At 58.1% G+C, this 22704-nt stretch overlaps 1 protein-coding gene across 6 annotated transcripts in view; it reads right to left on the bottom strand.

Annotated features, from left to right (window-relative positions):
* CTBP1 (C-terminal binding protein 1) overlaps positions 1–22704 on the bottom strand; it is a 41414-nt gene that overhangs the window by 2627 nt on the left and 16083 nt on the right. For all 6 annotated transcript variants that reach the window (XM_026449208.1, XM_026449209.1, XM_031935389.1 and 3 more), the window contains 4 exons: positions 14112–14256; positions 10960–11166; positions 1794–2008; positions 242–372 (listed from right to left, as the gene is read on the bottom strand). In XM_026449208.1, the coding sequence (XP_026304993.1) occupies positions 242–372; positions 1794–2008; positions 10960–11166; positions 14112–14256 (698 nt within the window). The remainder of the gene's footprint in view (positions 1–241; positions 373–1793; positions 2009–10959; positions 11167–14111; positions 14257–22704) is intronic.

The raw sequence follows: 22704 nt of genomic DNA, 5'->3' as shown, positions 1-22704 counted from the left end.
AGGAGCCCTGCCCATAGAGGGGCTGAAGAGGACGAGCAGCCCTCACAGGACCGAGGCGAGAAAGGCCTGGAGCCCATGGCTCCGTCCTCACCCCACAGTGGGCAGCAAACTCCCCCATGCCGGCCAGCGAGAGGCCTGAGTACAAGCAAGTGCCCGGCCTGGCAGAGGGGCCATCTGGAGGCAGAGGCTGGCAGGATGGTGGGCAGGGAAGAGCAGGGGGTGACACTGGCCGTGAGGGCACCTGAAGGGTTCCGACTCGTGCACGTCCAGGGCTGCGCCGCGGATCCGGCCCTCCTTCAGAGCCTGGGCCAGCGCCTTCTCGTCCACCAGGCCGCCCCGGGCCGTGTTCACCAGGAAGGCCCCTTGTCTCATCTGGAAGACATGAGGACAGGACGGGCCCAGTCAGGGATCCGCGCAGGGCAAGCGGCCAGGGAAGCAAGATGGTCACACACGCTGCTGGGGAGGCCCAGCTCCCTGGCCCCTTCCCAGCCCAGGCCCACCCTGGGCTCACCAGGGTGCTAGGACTTCAGGCCTCAGGTGTGCTGCACCGCAGCCCTGGCAAACTGGCTGAGGTTCGGCCCTGTGCAGACCTGCACGGCCCCACACCTCCTAGAGAGCTCTATGCTCCTGCCCAAGCCCTGAGCTGAGGACTGGGTGGGGGCTCCTGGCTTGGTCCCCGTGTGGTATCCCTTTTCTGGGTCCCCTCCAGCCCAGCCTCCCCCAACAGGGCTTCGGCCCACGAGGTGGGACTCCCTGGGATGACAAAGCCCAGGGCTGTCGACTCTGAGGCGTGGTCTTTGACTCCAAGCCCAGCGGGGCCTGCAGCAGAGCCTCCGGACAGGCTCGCTTTTCATGCATTTTTGCACAAGGCCCTTGCAGTGGCTCCCTGTCAGCTTCGTGGCCAAGGCTTTCCTGCAACCCCATTTCATTCCAAGGAAGCCCACTCAGCCACACTGCTTGGCTGGCAGCTGGGTGGGTCATGGTGGCTTTTCTTTGGTGAGTTGCTGCCCATTGCAGCCTCACACCCAAGGTCCTCAGGGATGGCAGGACTCTGACCAGCATCCACGTGCCACACCCTGTCCACTAGAAAGCTCCAAACCCACTGGCTCTGTGAACAAAGGAAGGGGAGGTGGGCACCTGGCTTCATCCTACTTGCGGCTACAGGCTGCTGGGGCAGCGAGAGTGGGTGGGTGGCCTCTGATACGTGTGTACACACAGGCACATACATACAAGCTCCAACAGGCAGACACAGGCACCCACACACACTTGCCCACATACACACACATCACTGTGCACACATAATGACTCCCTGAAAGGCCTACAGCCAGCGGGAGGCAGCCGCCCACTCGAGGGAAACACGTGCTGAGGCTGCGCTCCGAGCTGCGCTGAGGCAGAGGCCGACCTGCGCTGAGGCAGAGGCCGACCTGAGCACAGGCCCTCTCCAGCTGCAGATGTGCAACCTGAACCTGGCAGCACAGCGCGGAAGTCAGAAGGACCGGCCCAGCGCCCCCAGGGAGCTGCATCATCTCCACTGCGACAGTGGCAAGAGCTTCAGGGGAATTTAGGATTCACAGGTATGTGGTTCTGTCTTGTCCAGAGAGTATTTCAGGCATCCTGGGTAGAACTCGGAACATGGACAACGCTGTCTGGGCAGACAGGGCTGGCACCGCCGCCATGTGGCTCACTGGAGGCAGGGTCTTGCGCAGGTGCAGGTGGCTGCTGGGAGGGACCTTCCTGACACCCCCACCTGTGCCTGCCCCTCAGGAGAGCCCTGTGCCCCCGGCTCCACGCACCTGCTTGACGGTGAAGTCGTTGATGAGGTGGTGGTTGTGCTCGTTGAGGCCGCAGTGCAGGCTCACGCAGTCGCTGTGGAAAAGCAGATCCTGCAGGGTGCTGACCCGCTGCAGCCCCAGCGCCCGCTCCACGCCGTCCGACAGGTAAGGGTCGTAGAAGAGCACGTTGAAGCCGAAGGCCTTGGCCCGCAGCGCCACTGCCTGCCCCACGCGACCTGGTGGTGTCAGGACATAGTATGAGACCCTCGCTCACCTGTGGCTGGGAGGCCGGCCCTGACAGCCAGGGTCGGAGTGGCCTCTGTGCCTCAGTTTGACCATCTGACAAGGAGGACACCAGCTGTGGTCAAGCCAAGGTGCCCGCGCGAGGTGTCTCCACACAAGGTGTTTGCTACCAATGCGCCCACTGCCAAGGCGGAGGCTGTGCACAGGGGTGGAAAGGGTGCACGAGCCCCTCAGCCCACACCAGCCGCCAGCCACACCCCCCCTGCAGCCTGTCCACAAGACGTGACATGAACCACTCAGTGTCAAACGGACCGTCAGCAGGTCTCCACTCACCCCACACACGCCCTACGTGCCCAGGTCCCTCCACTAGCCTGCTTTCCGGTCCACCCACCGATGTCTCTGGCATCTCAATTCCAGCCACGACTAGGTGGAGATGGCAAAGGGGGCAGGAGGGAACCTTCCAGACCAGGGAGGCCCCGCTGGGCTCACGTCCTGTCCCCTTCGAGTGGAGTGGCAGAGAAAGCCATCCCGGGCAGACGTGCCTGCCCCGACCCCAGCAGTCCAAGGCTGGCGTGGGCCCCAGCACAGGAGCCACGGAGCCAGAGCCACCATGTCTGGCCGGCTCCTCCCCGGGGAAGGGTCGGCAGGGCGCATGCGCCCACCGTGAGCCAACAGCACGGCTGCAAAGGACACAGGAACCCAAGCTCGCCAATGTGGTGTCTCCTGCATCGCCTCAGAGGGAACCGCTGCACAGGAAGGAGGCAGGCTGGGCGCTGGGGCAGGTGGGAAGCGGGCGCAGTTTCAAAGGCAGCAGCCAGGGCAGGCCTCCCTGAGAAGACCAAGCTTGCTGGAGACATGAGAGGATGGGAAGGGAGCCGGAGAGCTGGAACAACGTGTGCGAGGGGCCCACGGCGGCGGCGGCCTGAGGGCCAAGGAGACCAGACCGCCAGGCAGACAGGGCGGCCGGACGTGGCCCAAACGCCCAGGGGACGCCCAGTCACTTGGGAACAGCCTGGGGGAGGCTGGGAGGCCAGTCAGAAGAGCTGAGGACCGTCTAAACACACTACATCCTAGAATGGGAGGTGCCTGTTCTACGAGAAGGAACATGGCGGCTCCTTTCATCCCCAGGGACGAGGCTGCTGCAGGAGGCAACCGGTCCGGGGAGGAGGGCTCGGCAGGCGGAGGTGGGAGCAGCAGTTCCGAGGTCAGTCATGGCTGGAGTACCCGGGCAGCTCCCCAGATGCAGCAACAGCCCCCGTCTGTCAGCACCCCCTGCCAGGGATCCCACCGAATGGGCAGGCGAGGGAGGAAGCAAGGGAGATAAGCAGACACAGAGAAAGGCGCCTCCCACAGCGCAGAAAGCAGAAAAGACGCTGTTTCCCACTGTGCTCAACAGAAAGCCCCAGGGAGTCGGGCTGCTGGTGGCAAAAACCAGCTAGAGCCGCAGGCCAGCGTCGGCCACACCTGACACAGGAGAGCAGTGGCTGTTGGGGCGAGACGATTCTTCACTTTAGTCTCTGCCATTCTTTTCCATACGATGTCTGGCTTATGATAAGAAATTATGATGATCCAAGTTGAAGAGGTAGGAAGATGTGGCTTCTAATTAGAACAAAACACTAGAGGCGGACAGACCCGCAGATGACCAAGGCTGGAATCAGCCCGCAAAAGCTCCTAAATAACTACTATAAACATGCTCAGAGATGACAGCAAGTGTTGATGTAAACAGCAGAAAAATGGAGGATTCTGGAAGATGAATGGCAGCTCTATAAAGAACCACATAGAAATTCCAGAACGAAAACATCCCTCTGAAATGGAACTCCTGGACGAAGCTAACAGCAAGAAAAGGATCGGGAGCTTGAAGGCAGGGGCTCAAAGTCAGCAGATGTCATCCAAACAGAAGCAGAGAGAAAAGAATTAAAAACCTTTTTTTAAAGAACAGGCCGTGGCGGCTCACGCCTGTAATCCCAGCACTCTGGGAGGCTGAGGCGGGTGGATTACGAGGTCAGGAGTTCGAGACCAGCCTGGCCACCATGGTGAAACCCCATCTCTACTAAAAACACAAAAAGTCAGCTGGGCGTGGTGGTGGGTGCCTGTAGTCCCAGCTACTCGGGAGGCTGAGGCAGGAGAATGGCGTGAACCCAGGAGGTGGAGATTGCAGTGATCCAAGATCGTGCCACCACACTCCAGCCTGAGCGACAGAGCGAGACTCTATCTTCTACCAAAAAAAAAAAAAAAAAAAAAGGCAAAACACTTTTTCAGACAAAAGTGGAGGGAATCGTTCGCTGATGAGCCACGTTTCTAACAAGTCTGTAGGCTACAGGAACATGATGCCCGACAACAGCCAGAATCGGGGGCGGGATAAACAAGGCAGAAAGGGTGGATGTGTCGGTCAATATTAAAAAACAAAAATTACTGAAAAATTCCTTGAAAGACTCATGACCAATAGCTTCTTGTATGGTTTTCCGCACAACAGACGCGGAAAATCGGCCCGAGGGCAGCAGCCCGAGGGTGAGAGGAGCCACCGCAGGCCTCTTACCGCCCTTGACAAGGCTTCACAGGTTATGCTGGATGGCAGTGAGTTATGAAGGCATATCCTAATCTCTAAAGTAAAACTAAACACGATCACTAAGCAGTATAGACTAAAAAGCAGCAACAGATGCGAGGAATCATTTAACACTTGATTAACATAAAAGAAGGCCAGAAGGGAAAAACAAGGACGAACAGAAAACATGTAGCCAGACGACACTGAAATCCAAATGAGCAGCAATCACACTACAAATAAATGAACGGAGCACTCAAGAAGCAAAGACTGTCAGACCGAAAAAAGAAAGAGGAACCAACTATAAACTAGTAATAACAGACACACTTTAAACACAAACACGGAAGCCAGGCGCCATGGCTCACACCTGTCATCCCAGCACTTTGGGAGGCCAAGGCAGGGTGACCACTTGAGCCCAGGAGTTTAAGACCATCCTGGGCAACATAGCAAGGCCTTGTCTCTACCAAAATAATAATGATTAAAAAAATGAATTTTAAAAAATTGCAGTGGCACGCACCTATAGTCCTAACTACTTCGGAGGCTAAGGCAAGAGGATCTCTTGAGCCCCAGTGCTCAAGGCTGCAGCGAGCCATGACTGCACCACCACACTCCAGCCTGAGTGACAGAGCAAGACCATTCATCTGAATGATGAATATAAGAATAGAGATAAGCTGAAATTAAAAGGATGAAAAAAGACATACCACATAAACACTGATCAAAAGAGCTGGGATGGCTACCTCAACATCAGACCAATTAATTAGACCACAAAAAGACCGAACGCAAATGTCCTACTTAACGGTGAAATATCAAAAACTTTTTCTCCCACATCAAGACAGTAATACTTGCAAGTCACTGCTACTGACGATTGTAGCTAATGCAAAAAGGCAAAAATAAAGAAATTAAAGAAATAAAAGGCACAGAGATCAGAAAGGAAAATGTAAAGCTGTGTTTATCTGCAGGTGACAAAGCAGTGTGTGCAAGAGAAAATTCAAGAGAATCTGTTTTTGGCAGAGGCAGGTCTCATTATGCCATCCAGGCTGGTCTCTAACTCCTGGTGATCCTCCGGCCTCGGCCTCATAACTCACTAAGGTAGCAGGCACAAGCCACTGCACCCAGCCTAATATGGAGAATTTAGAAGGCTGTAAGATATGAGGTTGGTTTACAAAACTCAAGTGTATTTCTACCCACTAATAACCAAACATCAAGAAACAATTAGGCTGGGCACAGTGGCTCATGCCTGTAATCCCAACACTTTGGGAGGCCAAGGCGGGTGGATCACTTGAAGTCAGGAGTTCGAGCCTGGCCAACATGGCGAAACCCTGTCTCTACTAAAAATACAAAAATTAACCAGGTGTAGTGGCATGCACCTGTAATCCCAGCTACTCAGGAGGCTGAGGTAGGAGAATCGTTTGAACTCAGGAAGCGGAGGTTGCAGAGAGCTGAAATCACACCACTGTACTCCAGCCTAGGCGACAGAGCAAGACTCCGTCTCAAAAAGAAAAAAAAAGAAGGCAGAGATTGCAGTGTGCTGAAATCACGCCACTGTACTCCAGCCTGGGTGACACAGCGAGACTGTCTCAAAAAAACAAAACAACAACAACAAAACAACAATTTGTAACAGCATTACAAATGCCAAATGCCTAACAATAAACTTAATGAACTACGTGGAAACCTTCTACTGATAACGATGAAACACTGTTAAGAAAAGTCAAAATAAATGGAGACATCGTATTTGTGTCCCGAAGATTCAATATTATTAGGAAGTCAGCGCTCCCAAAACTGATTTTAAGGACTCAACAAAATGAAAATTGACGAGCTGATTCCAGAATGGAAATGGGAACGCACAGCAGGACCTAAAACAGCCAAGACCCTTGTGAAGAACATGGTGGAAGCTCTCAAGGCTCACAGCCGTGCAGACAGCGTTAACACAGGAGAAAGGGAAGAAAAACAGGTCCACGGAACAGAAGAGTCCAGACAGACCCACTCACACGTGGCCAACTGCCTTTCTGCAGAGGAGCCACGCCAATGGGAAGGAGGGTGCCTCAGCGCATTGTGCCGCAGGGGCCTGCCATCCCGGGAGAGGGCGGCCCAGCCTCACACCCCACATGAGTGGCAACCCAGAAGACCCTGGACCTAGAGGTAGAAGCTTCCAGAAGAAAACACAGAGAACCTGGATGACCCTGGGGTAAACAGAGATTCCTCAGGACACAAAAGGTATTCACCGAAAAAACGGGTGATACGCTGGGCTTCATAAAAACTGAAAATGTGTTCTCGTCAGAGAGATGTCAAGAAAGTGAAAAGTCAAGCCACAGGCTGAGATATTGGTAAACATGTAAAAACAAACATTTTGAAATTATAAAAATATCCACAGTGCATGTCGATCTGACAAGAACCAGACGCAGACCACAGGAGGGCTCCGTAACCAACATGGAAAAGACTGCCAGAGGTGCTCCCAGTGGCCAGGGGTACAAAGAGGTGCTCGACCCCCTCAGTTATCAGGAAACTGTAGGTTAAAATAAAAATATCACAAAATTCCTGCTGGAAGGGCTAGAATTACACAGACTCCAACACGGAGTGCTGGCAAGGATATGCGGCTGCCGAAGCGTGACGCCGTGCACCTGCCTGAAGAACAGCAACTCCTTCCACGTGAAACAAAACGTCCTGCTCTGGGACTCAGAAACTCCACTCCTAGGTGCAAACCCAGGAGGCACGAGTCGTCTATGTGCACAAAAAAGACGGGCAGAAATATGTTCACAGAAGTTTTGTTTGTGATATTGGCCAAAAGCTTAGAAAATGCATCACCAAGAGTCTGGAGAAGCGAATCGTGCTGTGTTCACGTTATCAGAAACTGTGGGTCATGCGAAAACAGAGATGAGACCCGGAGACATCACCCTGACGGACGGGAGGCCAACACAGAAGGCTGTGTGCCCGCGACCCCACCTCGGCAGAGCTGGGGAAGGCCCTCTGCTCTAGCAAGCGGGACCCAGGTCATTGTGGGGCCGCGGCGGGGCCACAATGAAGGGGGCCCGAGGGAGCTGTGTGCAGAAGCCTGCTCTCTTGACGTGCTGGCGGGTTCTTTGTACAATGTTTTCCTGTGTGCACCTAAGATAGTGCATTTTTTCAGAAGAAAGGAAGGAAGGGAAGGAGGAAGGAAAGAAAAAAACAAGGAGACGTAAGTCACAAGCACCAGAGCCTCGAAGAGCAGAAGCGGCCACCCCCTCGTCTGCACCGAGTGGCAGCAACACCGTGAACCACACACTGCCCAGGGCTTCCACGTTCCTGTAGTCACCACACGCGTGGATTCCACGCTAAGAACAACCCAGGCACAGGGTGTGCCCAGCAGAGGGCAGATCGGGACAGGCACACTCCGGAGAGCCTGAGTGGCTGGTGCCCAGCACGGGCCCCGCCCAGAGCATGAGACTCTCCCAGAGGGTGGGGATGGGGTTCAGGGACAAGGGCAAGGGGCAGGGGGGCGCAGGTGCCAGGTGGGCGGCCAGGCCGGGGTAGGGGTCCCTGTCCACGAGGTAGAGGCTGCAGTGTCAGGGGACTTGTGTCCCTAAGGACAGAACTTCTCTCCTCAGCTCCCCAGGCCGAGGGAGCTTTGACTTGGCCTGGGTCACCACGAGTTCACCACAGGCAGAGGGGCCGCGCCCAGAGCAAGGGAAGCAGCCCAGCCGCTCCAGGGACGCCTGCCTGAGCACCCACAGGACGACCTGGGCCACTGCAGGGGAGAACGCCCATGGCAGACCCCCACAGCCTGCCAGGTCCACCCTGCACTCCCCAGGATGCCAGGAGCCACCCGCACTCCTCAGGCCAGGCCTTGGGGGGGGCCTTGGTAGGTGGGGTCCTCGAGGAAGGGGGTGGCCACAGCCCTGCCCTCTGAGGGCATCCTGACCTGGGTGCTCCAACCCCCACTCAGCACGGGGCCCTGGGAGGAGCCGGCTGGGCCCAGTTCCACACTCAGCCTGGGCAGGCGCCACCCTCAGGCCTCAGAGTGGCCACGGGGAGGGTCTGGGGCCTTCAGGGCTGGAACCACAGACCCCAACCCCAGGAGAGACAGGTTGTAGGACTCTGGAGACAACACCCCCACCTGCTCTTACCAGGGTAACTACAGACATCCCTGGCCACACACAGACACAGCCCACAACCCCCCACATCCCACAGTCCCTCATACACCCCAGGTGAGGTGTCAGACCTGTGGCTGCAGGACAGGTGGCGCCCTGCAGGCACGGCACACATGAGGCCCCTCCCGCCCTGTGGGCTTGCTCTGGAGACAGCTGAGGCACTGCCCCTGCACAAGGCCGGTGGACAGCCCATGGAGCTGAAGGTCCACAGAGCCCCGAGTCCCCGGCTCCTTCTGACCTCTGCCCCGACCTGGGCTTCCTACCCACCCTCCCTCCTTCCCTCCTTGAACAAACCACACACGGACCATGGCCCTGAGGTGGGAGGGGCCGCCCAGGCCTCAGAAGGGCAGAGGTATGAGGAATGGGTACCTCGGGGCTCCGGGATCCTCACAGGTTCCAGCCAGCCCTGGGGTCCTGGTGGGGGCACCAGCAAGGCCGTGAGAGATGTGTCCAGGAAGAAACAAGCACGTGTTCCATGCGCATCCGTAAGCCAACCTCTCCCACCAACCCAGGTGTGTCCACCTCACCGAGACCATCCGAAACATCTGATTCCCCAAACGCTGCCGGGACAAGGACAGCGGTCGGCAGGAGTGGGCTGCCTGGATGTTTGGGAAGTGGGGGGCCAGCCGGTCAACGGGATCCCCGGCACGGCAAGGTCCTCGCATCCCCACGGGGCCTCCTGGGGAATGGCGCAGGCAGCTCCTAGGAACCCACGATCTGGGGAAACAGGCACCTGGGCCAAGGTGTCCGGGGGGTCTTCAGAAAAGGGACACCACCCCCCACCCACCCTAAGAACCCTCTACGGGAGCACCTTCCCACTTCCCACCTCACACCTGGGCCCCGCCCAGAGGCACCCCCGTGACCTCGCTTGGCCTCTCCCAGCTCCACTCTCTCAAGACACAGCTCTACTCTAGGATTACACACATGTGCGCACACACACACACACACGCTTGCTGCTCTGAGCTCAACCTGGGCCTGGCTGTGTGGGGCCTGCTCACTGCTGCGTGCCGGACCCAGGACGGTGCTGGGCCCAGGACAGGCGGCTGCAGAGAGAGTGGGCAAATGAAGAGCAAGGGGTCACGGAGGGGCAAACCACTCCCTGGGGCAGGGCCGGCTGCTGGTGACAGCAGAGGAAGCCCGCGGCTGCCCGAACCCCGGCCCCAGTGGGACCCACGCAGCCAGCTCCAGAGGCCTCAAGGGGTGAGCGCGTGCTAGACCGTGGTTGATGTGTATGCCCACACGTACGCCCGTGTCTATCTGCCCATGTGCCCATGACATCAGTGTGTGTCCACGTGGCATCATGTGTATGCTGTGATATCCGCGTGATGCCCATGTGTGCCGTGTGATATCTATGTCCTGTGACATCTGCATGTCCCCGTGTGGCCCATGTGTGTGCTGTGACGTCCACATGTGATGCCTGTGGGAGTCCACGTGTGTGTGACGTCCGTGTGATGTCTGTGCAGGCCCGTGTGAGACCCATGTGTGTGCTGTGTGAGGCTGTGGGTGCTATGACATCCGTGTTATCTGTGTGTGTCCATGTAAGGCCCACGTGTGTGTTGTGATGTCCATGTGTGATGTCTGAAGCCCACGTGTGCTGTGGCATGTGGGACATCAGTGCAGGCCTGTGTGAGGCCCACGTGTGTGCTGTGACGTCCGTGCATGATGTCTGTGTGTGCAGTGATGTCTGTGTGAGGCCCACGTGTGCTGTGGTGTTGTATGTGATATCTGTACAGGCCGTGTGTGCTGTGACATCCGTGTAGGCCAGTGTGAGACCCATGTGTGTATTGTGGTATCTGTGCGAGGCTGTGTGTGCTGTGACATCCGTGTATTACGTGTGTGTGCCTGAGGTCCATGTGTGTGCTGTGACGTCCATGTGTCATGTCTGTGTGCCCATGCAGTCATGTGTACTGTGGCATCTGTGTGCCATCTGTGCAGGCCTGTATGTGTGCTGTGACGTCCGTGTGTGATGTCAGTGTGTGCCGTGCTGTCTGAGGCCCACACGTGTGCTGTGGTGTTGTGACAACCGTGCAGGCCAGTGTGAGACCCATGTGTGTGCCGTGACGTCTGTGTGAGGCTGTATGCGCTGTGACGTCCGCGTACGTAGGGCACACAGCCTGGGATTCCTGGGCCCTGGCGCCTGTGCTGCACGCACTCAGTCCTGTCCTGGGTTGGGACCGACACCCGCAGCCCCACCCCACCTTGGGCCTCTCCTGGGCATGGCTGAAGAGCAGCAGTGCCCGACCCAGGGAAGGGCACAGGCGCGGAGCTGTGGCTGACGCACCGAGTCCGATGATGCCCAAGGTCTCCCCACGGATCCTGGCGGCGCCAGACGCCACCTCGCGGATCTGCTCAACGCTCTGGACTCGCGTGCCCTCCCGCAACGCCTGGTGCAGCCAGGTGGCCCGCCGGTACAGGTTCAGGATGTGGCACAGCGTCGAGTCGGCCGTCTCCTCCACAGACGCTGCAGGCACGTTGCAGACGGCAATGCCTGTGGGGACAAGGACACGGTGGTCACCCCCAGGCCAGGCCCAGCCTCCGGGAGGACACCAGGGCCACCGTGGCTGGAGCAGGTTTGAAGCTTCCCGAGGAAGAAGCCAAAGGCCATGTCCCCAAGGCCACCCTGGGAGGCCACAAAATGAACGCACATCTCCCAGGCTCGCGGACAACAGAGCACCTGGCCCGGTGCCTGCGCCCTGTGGCTGGAGCCCCACCTCCACCTTAGGTTCACGTGGCAGCACACGTATGGCAACTGCTCGGTGTGTGGTGGGGCCGGGGCGTTAGACGCTGCCCTGACCCCTCCCAAGTCAGCACTGGGAGCCCAGGCAGAGACAAGCACGTGTCTCCCTGCGTCACCTCGCCACCCTGATTCCTTCAGGGGGTTCCTGCTGGGAGGCTGCGGCCAGGTCAGAATCTGGGTGCTGGCCCCACCTGCACACCCCTACATGGACATCCGCACACGTCCTCAGGCCTCCCCCAGGCCAAGCCAGGCCCCCGCAGCCCCTTCCGCCCTCCATGCCCTACACCCCGCAGTCAATAACACTGAAGCTGGAGCCATTCCTGGAAAGCAAATCCATCCCATTTCTCCCGAGCAGTCAGGCACACCCATGTGTAACCCCTACTGCCCGCTCCCAGCCTTGTCCCAGAGGCAGGCCCTTCCCCGGCCAGGGCCCCTCCCTGAGCCTATTTATCTTCATCCCTGGTCTGTCCCTGGCCAGCACCTCCCCTGCACGGCACTTCCCACCCCATTCAGATGATTGCACTCCTGCGTCCGACTGGCCGTCCAACTGGCTGTCCATCCCTCTGGGGAGAAGGAAGGGGCAGGAGGCCAGGACAGGGCTGCATTCATATGCCCAGAGGCTGGACAAGACCATGTGGTTCTGCAAGGGGTTCCGAGGGTTGGGAGGGGGCCTGACATGGGCCAGCGCGGGCAGGCGTTGCACAAGGTCAAGGGTGGGATCCCGCATAGCCCCCAGACACAACTCACTTGGACATAAAAATGTTAAACAAGGGAGAGTGAGGGAGAGCCAAGCCAAGCACCACACGAGACTGGAAGAAAGGCCTCCTGACTGTGGGCATCGGAGTGTGGGCCAGATCCCAGGGCTGCCCCAGACTGTCCCTGGCTGAAGAACAGAGCCCGGGCCTGGGAAACTCCACGGGCAACGGAAATGGTCAACAGCGGGGGTCGCTCAGAAAGCGCCAGGCCTGCAACCGCACAGCTGGGCCTGCGCCCAACACCGTACAGCCAGGCCTGCGCCCGACATCGCAGCCAGCCTTTCCCAGGATGCCGCCACAGAGACAAAGGCGGGAGGGGGCTGGCACACGGCTTTGGCCCATGGGCACCGGCAGAAGCAGCTGAAGCCAGTGCAGGAGGAGACCCCCGAATGGAGGTGTGGCTTCTGACACCACCTGCGTCTCCTGCAGGAACACAGACGGTTCCGATTTTGCAATGCTGTATCCTAGGAAAAGGGAAGCAAAACCGTGAAGCACTGGCCAACCGTGGGCAAGGACAGGGTACGACCTTGCCTGTTACCAGCATCGAGAGGAGGAGAAAAAACAGACCGAGGCTGGGTGCGGTGGCTCAAGCCTGTAATCCCAGCACTTTGGGAGGCCGAGACGGGCGGATCACGAGGTCAGGAGATCCAGACCATCCTGGCTAACACGGTGAAACCCCATCTCTACTAAAAAACCTAGCCGGGCAAGGTAGCGGGCGCCTGTAGTCCCAGCTACTCGGGAGGCTGAGGCAGGAAAATGGCATGAACCCGGCAGGTGGAGCTTGCAGTGAGCTTAGATCTGGCTACTGCACTCCAGCCTGGGCAACAGAGCGAGACTTGTCTCAAAAAAAAAAAAAAAAAACCACCACCAACAACAAAAAAACAGATGGAGCCTGGCAGAAAACAGAAAGTGCGCTCCACGCAGGACGGCCAAGCACCACCCTGAGTTTGTTCTAATGGGTGTCTGTGCATGGGTGCAGACACATGGGCACGTTCCGTGTGCATGTGTAGGTGCATGGGTACGGACGTGTGTGTTCTGTGAGTGTTCCGTGTGCTGAGTACATGAGCACAGGTACAGACGTGTCTGAGTGTTCTGTGTGCGTTCTGTGTGCTGAGTGCACATGCACGGGTGCAGACATGCGTGTCCTCTGAGTGTTCCATGTGCTGAGTGTACGTGAATGGGTGCAGATGCATATGCGTGTTCTGTGTGCTGACTGTGCACATTCCGTGTGCTGACTGCACGTGCATGGGTGCAGATGTGTGTGCGTGTTCCGTGTGCTGAGTTCACGTGCACGGGTGCAGATGTGTGTGCATGTTCCATGTGCTGACTACATGTGCATGGGTGCAGATGTGTGTGCATGTTCTGTATGCTGAGTGCACGTGCATGGGTGTAGATGAGTCTGCGTGTTCTGTGTGCTGAGTGCACGTGCACGGGTGCAGATATGTGCGTGTTCCGTGTGCTGAGCGTCCATGTTCCGTGTGCTGAGTGCATGTGCATGGGTGCAGATGTGCGTGTTGTGTGTGTGTGTTCCATGTGCTGAGTGCATGTGTACTGGGTTGCGACACACCCCGCTGTTCCCGCTGTCTTGGGACAGAAACCTATGAGCCCTATTACAGCCATGCTCTGATGCCCCTGCCCCTTAACCCCAGGGCCGCGGTACCCAAGCAAGGGGCACCAGCTAGACATGCATGCAGTCTTGTGTGAAACTGCAGCTGGATTTCCTACTGCCCAAAAGAGAGGAAGTGCCCCGAGGTGAGGCTCTGTGAGGAAGAGAATGGCTGCAGCCCCACGCTGGCCCTAGATGGGACTGCACGCCACCGCCAGCCACACCAGGCGATGTGCAATGGGGTCCTCGGTGTGGCAGTGAAGCCTCCATGGATGAAGCAAGACAGGATGGAGCTGGCATGAATGGGCACAGGAGAGAATTCGGAGCCGGCCTACCTAAATCCCCGGCCGACTTGATGTCAATGTTGTCAAAACCACTGCCGATCCGGACGATGATGCGGAGGGCTTTGAACTTCTCCAGGTCCTCCCTGGTGAGTGTGATGGTGTGGTACATCAGGGCCCCCACGGCCTCATTCAGGACCTACAGCGAGGAGAAAACACACGGGCTGAGCCCGGCGCCTGCAGAGCCTCAAGCTTGGCCTTCGGGGGTGGGGCTGAGCCTGGCTGGGAAATTAGCCTGTGGCCCTCAGGCTCTGTTCCCCAAGCACCAGCCTGGACACTGGGGGAGGCCACGTGAATACCTCCCCACCATGCGCTACCCCTCAACCCCTGCCCAGGCATCCCGAGTCCCAGCAATTCCCGCCGCAGCCTCCTCAGCCATGTGTAGGCTGCAGGCTGGCACTGGTCAGAGTCACCTGCTTCCCACTGTGGTGGCTGAGATGTTTCCTTTTGAGTGTGTGCCCCACCATGAGACTCTGCCCAGCCTTGTGGAAGAAATGGGGTCGCACTAGGCAAGGACACAGGAGGGGGGGTGCAGCCACACCCAGGAAGGATGCTGAGCAGGTGTGGCTGGGTGGGGGCAGCCGGGGCACCTGAGACCTGCAGGCCCAGGGGTGCAGGTAGAAAGCGGTAAGTCCCCGGGGCACACAAGCACATGGGCAGAGACAGGCAGGGGCCACCCGGCCACAAGGACACAACCACAGGAGCACACACTGCCCCCGTGTCACCTGAGAACCCGCCCAGAAATGCTGCCCACAGCGGGCACAGCATGGCTGGCAAGGCTTGGGTTTGAGCTATGTTCATAACAGTCATGCTTGTGATTTCAGTTTCCATGACAAATTCTAGACCGGAACGAATTCCGACAAACGCGGACCTGGCACACAGCACAGCAGCCCAACCCTGGCGCCTCCACTCAGCCAGCACCAGGTGTTGCTGTGGTCACAGCCAACCCCGCCCTACCAAGGGCTCCCAGTTACCCCCAGTCCAGGGAGGGCGGGGCAGCGTGGGGTGCAGAGGCACATAGGTGGAGAAAGTACCCTAGGCAGAAGAACCACGCACGGCACTGGGAACAGGGTGGGGGTGTGTGTGCACCACCTGTGCATCTACCCACACCCGAAAACACCCATCCACACATGTGCATCCCACACTTGTGCATGACACCGCCCACCCGTGGGTACAGAGAGGCTCTATGCAAACGGCCATGGCTGAGGACACCAGGACACGCAGGCCTCATCCACATAGGCACGTCCGAGTCCTGGGAGACACCACTGAGCCTCCCATGAGGACGTGACTCCCACCCACCACCTGCCAGCGGGGCCCCAGGTACTCCTGACCAACCAACACCACGGGCTCAGCACAGAGATTGCCGGGGCCTAGGCGGCCTCTTTCCCTCCCTTCCTGCCGTGCATGGAGCCTGCCGATCCTGGGCGGGAGTGCCTGGGTTGCTGGACCGCAGGGTGTCCTGTGGGAGCTGACCCTGCCCGGGCCCTGGGTAGAGCAGCTGGTGTTGGGCAGACACACATGGGCGGGATGAGGGCAGCCCCCAGGAAGATGCTCACCACCCAGCTGCAAGCCCTTCTCCTCCAGTGCCCAGACCTCCAGCTCGGCCAGAACAGATGGTTCCCTTTGAAGTTGGCACAGCCTCCCTTCCCTCCTGCCCACTGTAGGGGAACCAGAGGATAGGACCATGGTGGACCACGCAGACCAGGGCCATGGCAGAGGCTGGGCAGCAGGGCAGGGGAGCCCCGGGTTGGCCTGGGCGTTCTCCAGGACGATGGGAAAGTTGGAGCAGCTTGGCTGCAAGAGGCAGGGAGGCATCTGCCCAGATCACAGAGGAATGGGTGTAGCACTCATGAGTTCACGGACAGGGCTGATGGCTGCCCCAGGCCTCCTGGGAAGGCTCTGGACTGCCTATGTGCAGACCCCTGGTGCACCAGACACGGCGTGGACGGGGCGACCCCTGGTGCACCACACCTGACCTGATGTAGTGTGGACTGGGTGAGGCCACGAGGAGGACAGCACGGGCAGAGGCCAGCAGCGGGTGACTGGTGCACGGCCGTGGGTAGAGGCGAGCGATGCAGCCAGAAAGACCCCTGTGCTGTGTGGATTGGAGATGGGCGCCCACACACCCAGGAGGTACCTTGGGCAGCTTGGCAGAGCAGCTGCAGCTAAGAGGGAGTCGCTTGCAGGTGAAGCTTCGTCGGCACCCACTGCAGGCAGGAGGGGCTGTGCGTGCGAGTGGCGGGCAGAGGTGCAGAGGGAGGGGGGCCATGGGGTAAGGGACGGGCCTGGCGCCAGACATGAGCCCGGGGGGCCGGCCCGGACAGCTGGACATGCAGGGGCTGCTCCCACGGTGTGCACAGAGGCTCGGCACGGACAGGCTGGACAGACCCACACCACACAGGCCCGTGTGTACGCTGGCAACAGCTTGCTTTCACCCTGAGCACCGGCCATGGGCTTTGAAAAGTCGATTCTGAACTGCGGCACGTCCCCTCCCGCACGTTCGGATCAGACGGCTATCGATTCATGTGAATGTGAAGAATATTCGTGTGTGCGGCCTTAAGGTTGCTTCCCGCGCTGGCTCTTCCGCGATGAACGCTTTTTTATCTCATCGAGATAAGTTCCGAGAAGACGAAACGTGCGCCAGCCGAGGGCCTCCTTCGGGCTCTGGGCGCGCTCAACCAGCTGCAGAGGCTGAAGACCCAGCTGAGCTGTGAAGTGCAAGCTGCCTCCCTGACGAGGCTTTACTCACTTGCCTGGGCACGTTTCTTAATACACTTTTTTCAGGACCTTGCCCTTTTCCTTACTGAATATATTTTTAACAACGTATTAGGTGAATGCGTTCTCCCTACAGGAATCTGAACACGGCTCGGAGACCCCATGCCCCGACCGCAGCCACGTACCAGGTTGGCCTGTGCTCAGCTGCAGGGCCAGAGCCACTAGTGTGTATGCTTTACCACGTGGCAGCCACGTCACCCATAGGTCCACAGGCCAGGATGCCACAGCGGCTCGCCAGCCTCGGGGTCTACCTTCCTGTCCCCCTCGTGGCTGCCACATGGCTGCTCCACCCCGCCTACTGCCTCGGTCTCCCACGGAAGAAGTCTGCAGGAGGTGGGTACAGCCAGGTGTGCTCTTTTAGAGCAGGACCCAGCAGCCTCCCAGAAGCCACCCCCAGCCAATACCCACTGGTGTGTCCCCTTCACCGCCAGGGGCTCAGCCCCCCTCTGCTCAGTGCCCTCAACTCCAGTGCTCAGAGCAGGCCTGGGGAAAGCCGGGTGCCCAGGAAGCCTGGCTGCCACCGGGCTGGAAACAGACTCCAGGACACCAGGAGGCTACTGGTGACAGCCAGCTCTTGGGGGTCAGGAAGGGGCCTGCCAGGCCCAACTCCTGCCATGCAGTTCCGCCACCTGCTTCTCCTGTGCTCAGGACTCAATGACATCGCACTTACCTTTCCAGACCTCGTGCACAGGTGTGGCTTACTCTGAAACTGCTGCTCACATCAGGTCACCATCAGGGCAGATGCTTCTCCACGACACGCAGCCACATGCAGGCCCAGGGTGGGGCTGGGCCGAAGACCGCAGGTTTCAGATTTCCAGAGAAACTGCCAAAGCACCATCGAGACTGGCATGGCTGTTTCTATTCCATATGAAGGGACAGGCTCAGGCTCCCTCAACATGGCTGGGCCAGGGCTCAGTGCGGGCCAGGCCAGTGGTTACCGGCAGTGACTGCTGCACCCATGAGAACCCGGGAGGGGCACCCCGGTTCTCATACGTCGCTCTGTCCGTACCCAAACGCCACCGCCCTCATCCATTTTCTGCTTGGATTTTTCTGTTTTCTACTGATTGGGAGGACTCTCTGAATACACAGACTTTTATATTTATTTATATTACAAACAGGATCTCGCCGGACTACAGTGGTGTAATCATGACTCGCTGCAGACTTGACCTCCTAGGCTGAGGCGATCCTCCGGCCTTGGCCTCTGGATACACTAGGATTACAGGCACGGCCCCTGCACCAGCTCTGATTATATCAGAGATTCACCCGTAGGCTGGCACACAAATTGAAAATACCCAACCCCTATCTCTCACCTGTTTTTATTTTTAAAATTTGTTTTACTACATCTTCCTTTTTTTCCTTTGTTTTTTTTTAGACGGAGTCTCGCTCTGTTGCCCAGACTGGAGTGCGGTGGCACAATCTTGGCTCAGTGCAACCTCTGCCTCTTGGATTCAACAGATTCTCCTGCCTCAGCCTCCTGAGTATTTGGGACTATAGGCATGCACCACCATGCATGGCTAATTCTTGTATTTTCAGCAGAGACAGGGTTTCACCATGTTGCCCAGGCTGGTCTCGAACTCCTGACCTCAAGTGATCTGCCCACCTCGGCCTCCTAAAGTGCTGGGATTATAGGCATGAGCTGCTGCACCTGGCCTTGCAATGTTGTTATTTCTAATTGCCATTTAATCAAAGTGACCTTTTCCTCTATAGTATCACATTTTCTACAGAAAGAGTTGTATTTTCTGTATTGTCATAACCTCAGGGAGTAAACACATTCTCTTGCAAACGTTCCTCTAACTGCTCTTCATTCAAACACGTGGCCGCTTCTGTGGGCAGTGAGCATCTGCGGTTGGGGGAGCTGCTGCCGTTCCCGAATGGCTACCCCAGGGGCCCAAGAATTCACCAACTTCCCAGTTCTCCCCAGTTCTCAGCCCACACACCTGAAAAGCCACTGCCCAAGTCCTTGTGTCCTGCGGGGTGGGGCCGTCTCTGGTCCTCTGTCCTGCCCACTCTTGGTGGTACCAACACTGCCCAACTGATCATCTTCTAGACCTCAGAGTGGGTCCTGGGGTCTGGACGTGCACTGTGGGGGCCACACTGCACCCAAGGCTCAGCTGGGCACTGGGCAGTCTGCCTGGAAACAGGTGCCAGTATACGGTAATGGGGTATCTGTCCTCTTGCTCCTAGAAGCGACTGTGACCCGGTATTAAGGTCAGAGCCCACGGCAGCCTGTCTCTGTGCCGGCTGCCAGCAAGAGACCAAGGGGCTTGTCCTGTACTCCATCACCATGACAACGCCAGCCTGTGTGTTTTTACCGGTCACCATGACAACGCCAGCCTGTGTGTTTTTCCTGGTCACCATGACAACGCCAGCTTCTGTGTTTTTCCCGGATTTCTATCACTTCGTTTCCTGCACAGCCCCAGCACCTCTGTCCAGTGGGGCTTTCTGGCGGCCTCCCTACCCCCAAGGCCAGGAGACGCTCGTCTTGCAGGAGTGTGACTGTCCGGCTGGCTGCAGGTCGTTGCGGACCACTGCGTCCTGTGCCCTCCCGGAGCTGCCTTGCCACTCCAGGCCCCGCGGCCCACACCGGACGCAGCCTCCGGGCTCCAGGGCTTCCTTTTTCTTGCTCAGCAGTTTGATCAGATGTGCAGTGCTGGGCTGAAAACCCTTCTCCTATGGCAATTCCAAAGCGGGCGGGTGGGGACTGTGCTGAGTCTTGTGTCCTGGTGGGTGACATCCCCCACCCATGGTATCAGCAAAATCCCAATCCTGAACCTTAACAGCAGGGTGCCTCCCAGGCCCCGACATCCTTTCTGTTCTTCCTCTGACCGCGCTGATGGTATCACATTCTCCCCCTCCACGGCACTCAGACAGCAGCGACATCCAAACAGCTATGCGGGAAGTTTCTGCCCAAGGAGGCACAAATTCCTAACAGTGACACATGAAGCAGGCGCTCAGTTTCCTCCCACGCCAAAGCCTGCAGGCAGGTGGCCCGCGGCCCTCTCCATAGCCATGAGGGTCCCTGCCTCCTGTCTTGTTGCTCCACCGTTCCCAACAGGGCTCCACTCACGGTCCAAGGTGGCTACCCAGGCTCCGCCCATCACAGCTGGCTTCCGGCCAGCAGGGACAGGGAAGGGATGGCAGGGAGAGGCCCTGCTCCCCTCTGTGCTGGAGTTCAGTCCTTTGGCCACCCCTAGTGGCAAGAAAGCATGGGCAGCCAGGTCCTCCTGCAGGACCACACACTGTGAAACAGGGACTTGGCATCCAGGCAGCCCCCTGAGATTCCACACGGAGCCCCGGGAGGCTGTGGCTTCTCTTCCCATCTCTGGCTTCTGCAATTTCCCTGTGTCTTCAAACTTCCTGTTTTTGTTAGATTTTCACTCATGTTTTTAATTTCAAGCTCTCCTAGTTCCTGGGGGCTCCTTACTGTGGCGCCTGCTCTCCTTCTGGTTAGGGGCTGCTTCAGACCCCTTCGGGATGCCAGGACCGTTCCCAACACTCATCTCTTCCAAGAATCCAGCTGCGTCCCCTGCAGTGGTTTTCTGTGTGTTTGCCTTGTCCTTTCTCTGCCCTGGGCTGTGCAGTCTGGGTGGGGAGCAGGAAGTCTGTCTCATGCCAGGGCCCACCCCGGCCCCACCCCGACCACTGATTTGCATTTTATATGAAGCTGGCAAGGCAGTTTGGGATTGCTGCAATTCTAGAAAAACATCTGTTTTGCCTTAGTTTTCCAATTCGTTGGCAAAACTTGTTTCAGTGTTGTTTACAATATTCAAAGTTTTCTACGAGCCTCTTTTTCATTCCTACGCGTATATCTTTAATACACACAGTTTCCCAATGAGAAAACTGTACCTAACCAAGGGCATTGTCAAAACCGAGCTGGTGCCACACAACTCCCTCAGGTGTGCACCACGGGCAGTTCACCCACAGCCCCTTGCACGCGTGTGGACACACCCATGTGATGTACCTACACGCTGATTCTGGACACTGGCCTGCCGGCAGATCCCCCACCTGCACCGCGGGCAACCGTTTCCGTCACGCTTACCCCGCCACCTGGGGATGAAGAGACGACACAGCGTGCACCCCTCGAAACCAGCCTCTTCACTCACCATCGCGCTGCCGAGATCACCCAGGGTGCGGCAGGGACCCAGAGCTCATGCCTGTTGCTGAGGAGGACGCGGGGGAGGTGGCCAGCGTTCGCCCGGCCACTCACTCGCTGAAGGGCAGCCCGGGGGAATGTCCTTCTGGTTTGGGCTATGGTGAGTTAAGCTGCCAGGGAGCACGACGTGCAGGTCTGTGTGTGGACACACATTCCGAGTCTCCGGGATAAAGGAGTGTGGCCGCTGTGTGTGTGGATGCAGCACGTTCCGAGTCCCCGGGATAAACGAGTGTGGCTGCTGGGAGTGTGGATGCAGCACGTTCGGAGTCTCCAGGATAAAGGAGTGTGGCTGCTGGGCGTGTGGATGCAGCACGTTCCGAGTCTCTGGCATAAAGGAGTGTGGCCACTGGGCTGCATTACAAGTACACATCTAACCCAGTGAGAAACTGTGAAGAATCTTCCAGAGCGAATGCCCCGGCAGACCACGCACATTTTTAACATCAGGTTGTCTTCTGTCCGTTTTGGAAATGCTTTTGCTGTCATCATCACTTCCAGCCCCTTCCCTCTCGTTCTGAAGTTTCTGTGAGGGAGACCCTTCCTCATCTCGCCCTCTCCCGCGTTCCCTCCTTCCCTCCTGTCCACTGCTGCCCGGCCTGCTGGTAAACCCGCCCCTCAGTTCCCCCGTTCAGCTTCAGCATTTCTCAGATTCACATCTCGTGTTCTCCCCTGACGCTGCTACGCCCTATTTCAGGGACATCAGCTCTTCGTCGGGTGTCTGGCCCGGCCTCCCAGGGACTGTGCTGGGGTGATTGGCCTGTGGGCAGCACGGGGAGCTCCTATGGGCCGGCACCGCTTCCCTGGCTAGTGGGTTTTGTGCATCTCCTTGACTGCCTGGTTACCTCTGCTTGTGTCTGACGGACCCCACGCCAGACGACGATTTCTAGAAATGACCTGAGGCCTGGGCTGACGCTGTCTTCCTCTAAAGGGGCCGTCCCATTTCCTTCTGCACCTGGGGTCGGCAGTGCAAGGTCCCTGAAAATCCAGATTCAAGGTTTCCCAGATGTCAGCAGGCTGGGTGCCAACCATGTGGAGAGTCAGAATCCAGGTCACCCTCACTCCAGGTGTCACCTTTTGGGCCATGGATATCCCGGGAGGGTCCCATACCCAGCAAAGCCAAATTCAGCCTCTCGGCCACTTCTTCCAGAACAGCCAACGCCCCAGGCCAGAGTTGGCAAGGCTCGCCCGTTCCTGCAGGCTCTGGGCCTCTCCGCGTTGCAGCCTGGGCCTGGCCCTATCCCGTGAGCTCCTGTGGGCCCAGCTTCTTCATCTGTCTTCAGGAAAAAGCTGCTCTGAATCACGGATCCCTGGCTACGAGGATCCAGACCCACCCAGCCCTCATCATGGAGGAGCCTGTGGAGCTCCTGAGCAAACATGAGGAAAGCTGCCCAAAGCTGCCCACTGCTGGACCACAGCTGGGTCGTGGGCAATGCTGAGACCGCTATGCAACTGGGGCGGGGGGAAGCACCTCACTCCACCCCCGCCACAAAAGGACCTGCTTCCTGGGAAAAAACTGAAAATGGATCAAGAAGCCACAGGGCAAACCCCGTGTCCACTGCCCAATGGAGTGCAGGAGAAACCCCGTGTCCACCTCCCGATGGAGCTCAGGGCAAACCCCGTGTCCACCGCCCGATGGAGCTCAGGGCAAACCCCGTGTCCACC

Source organism: Piliocolobus tephrosceles, chromosome 3, assembly GCF_002776525.5.
Source record: "Piliocolobus tephrosceles isolate RC106 chromosome 3, ASM277652v3, whole genome shotgun sequence".
NCBI classification, from domain to species: domain Eukaryota; kingdom Metazoa; phylum Chordata; class Mammalia; order Primates; family Cercopithecidae; genus Piliocolobus; species Piliocolobus tephrosceles.
This window is presented reverse-complemented; position numbering and strand designations above follow the sequence as displayed.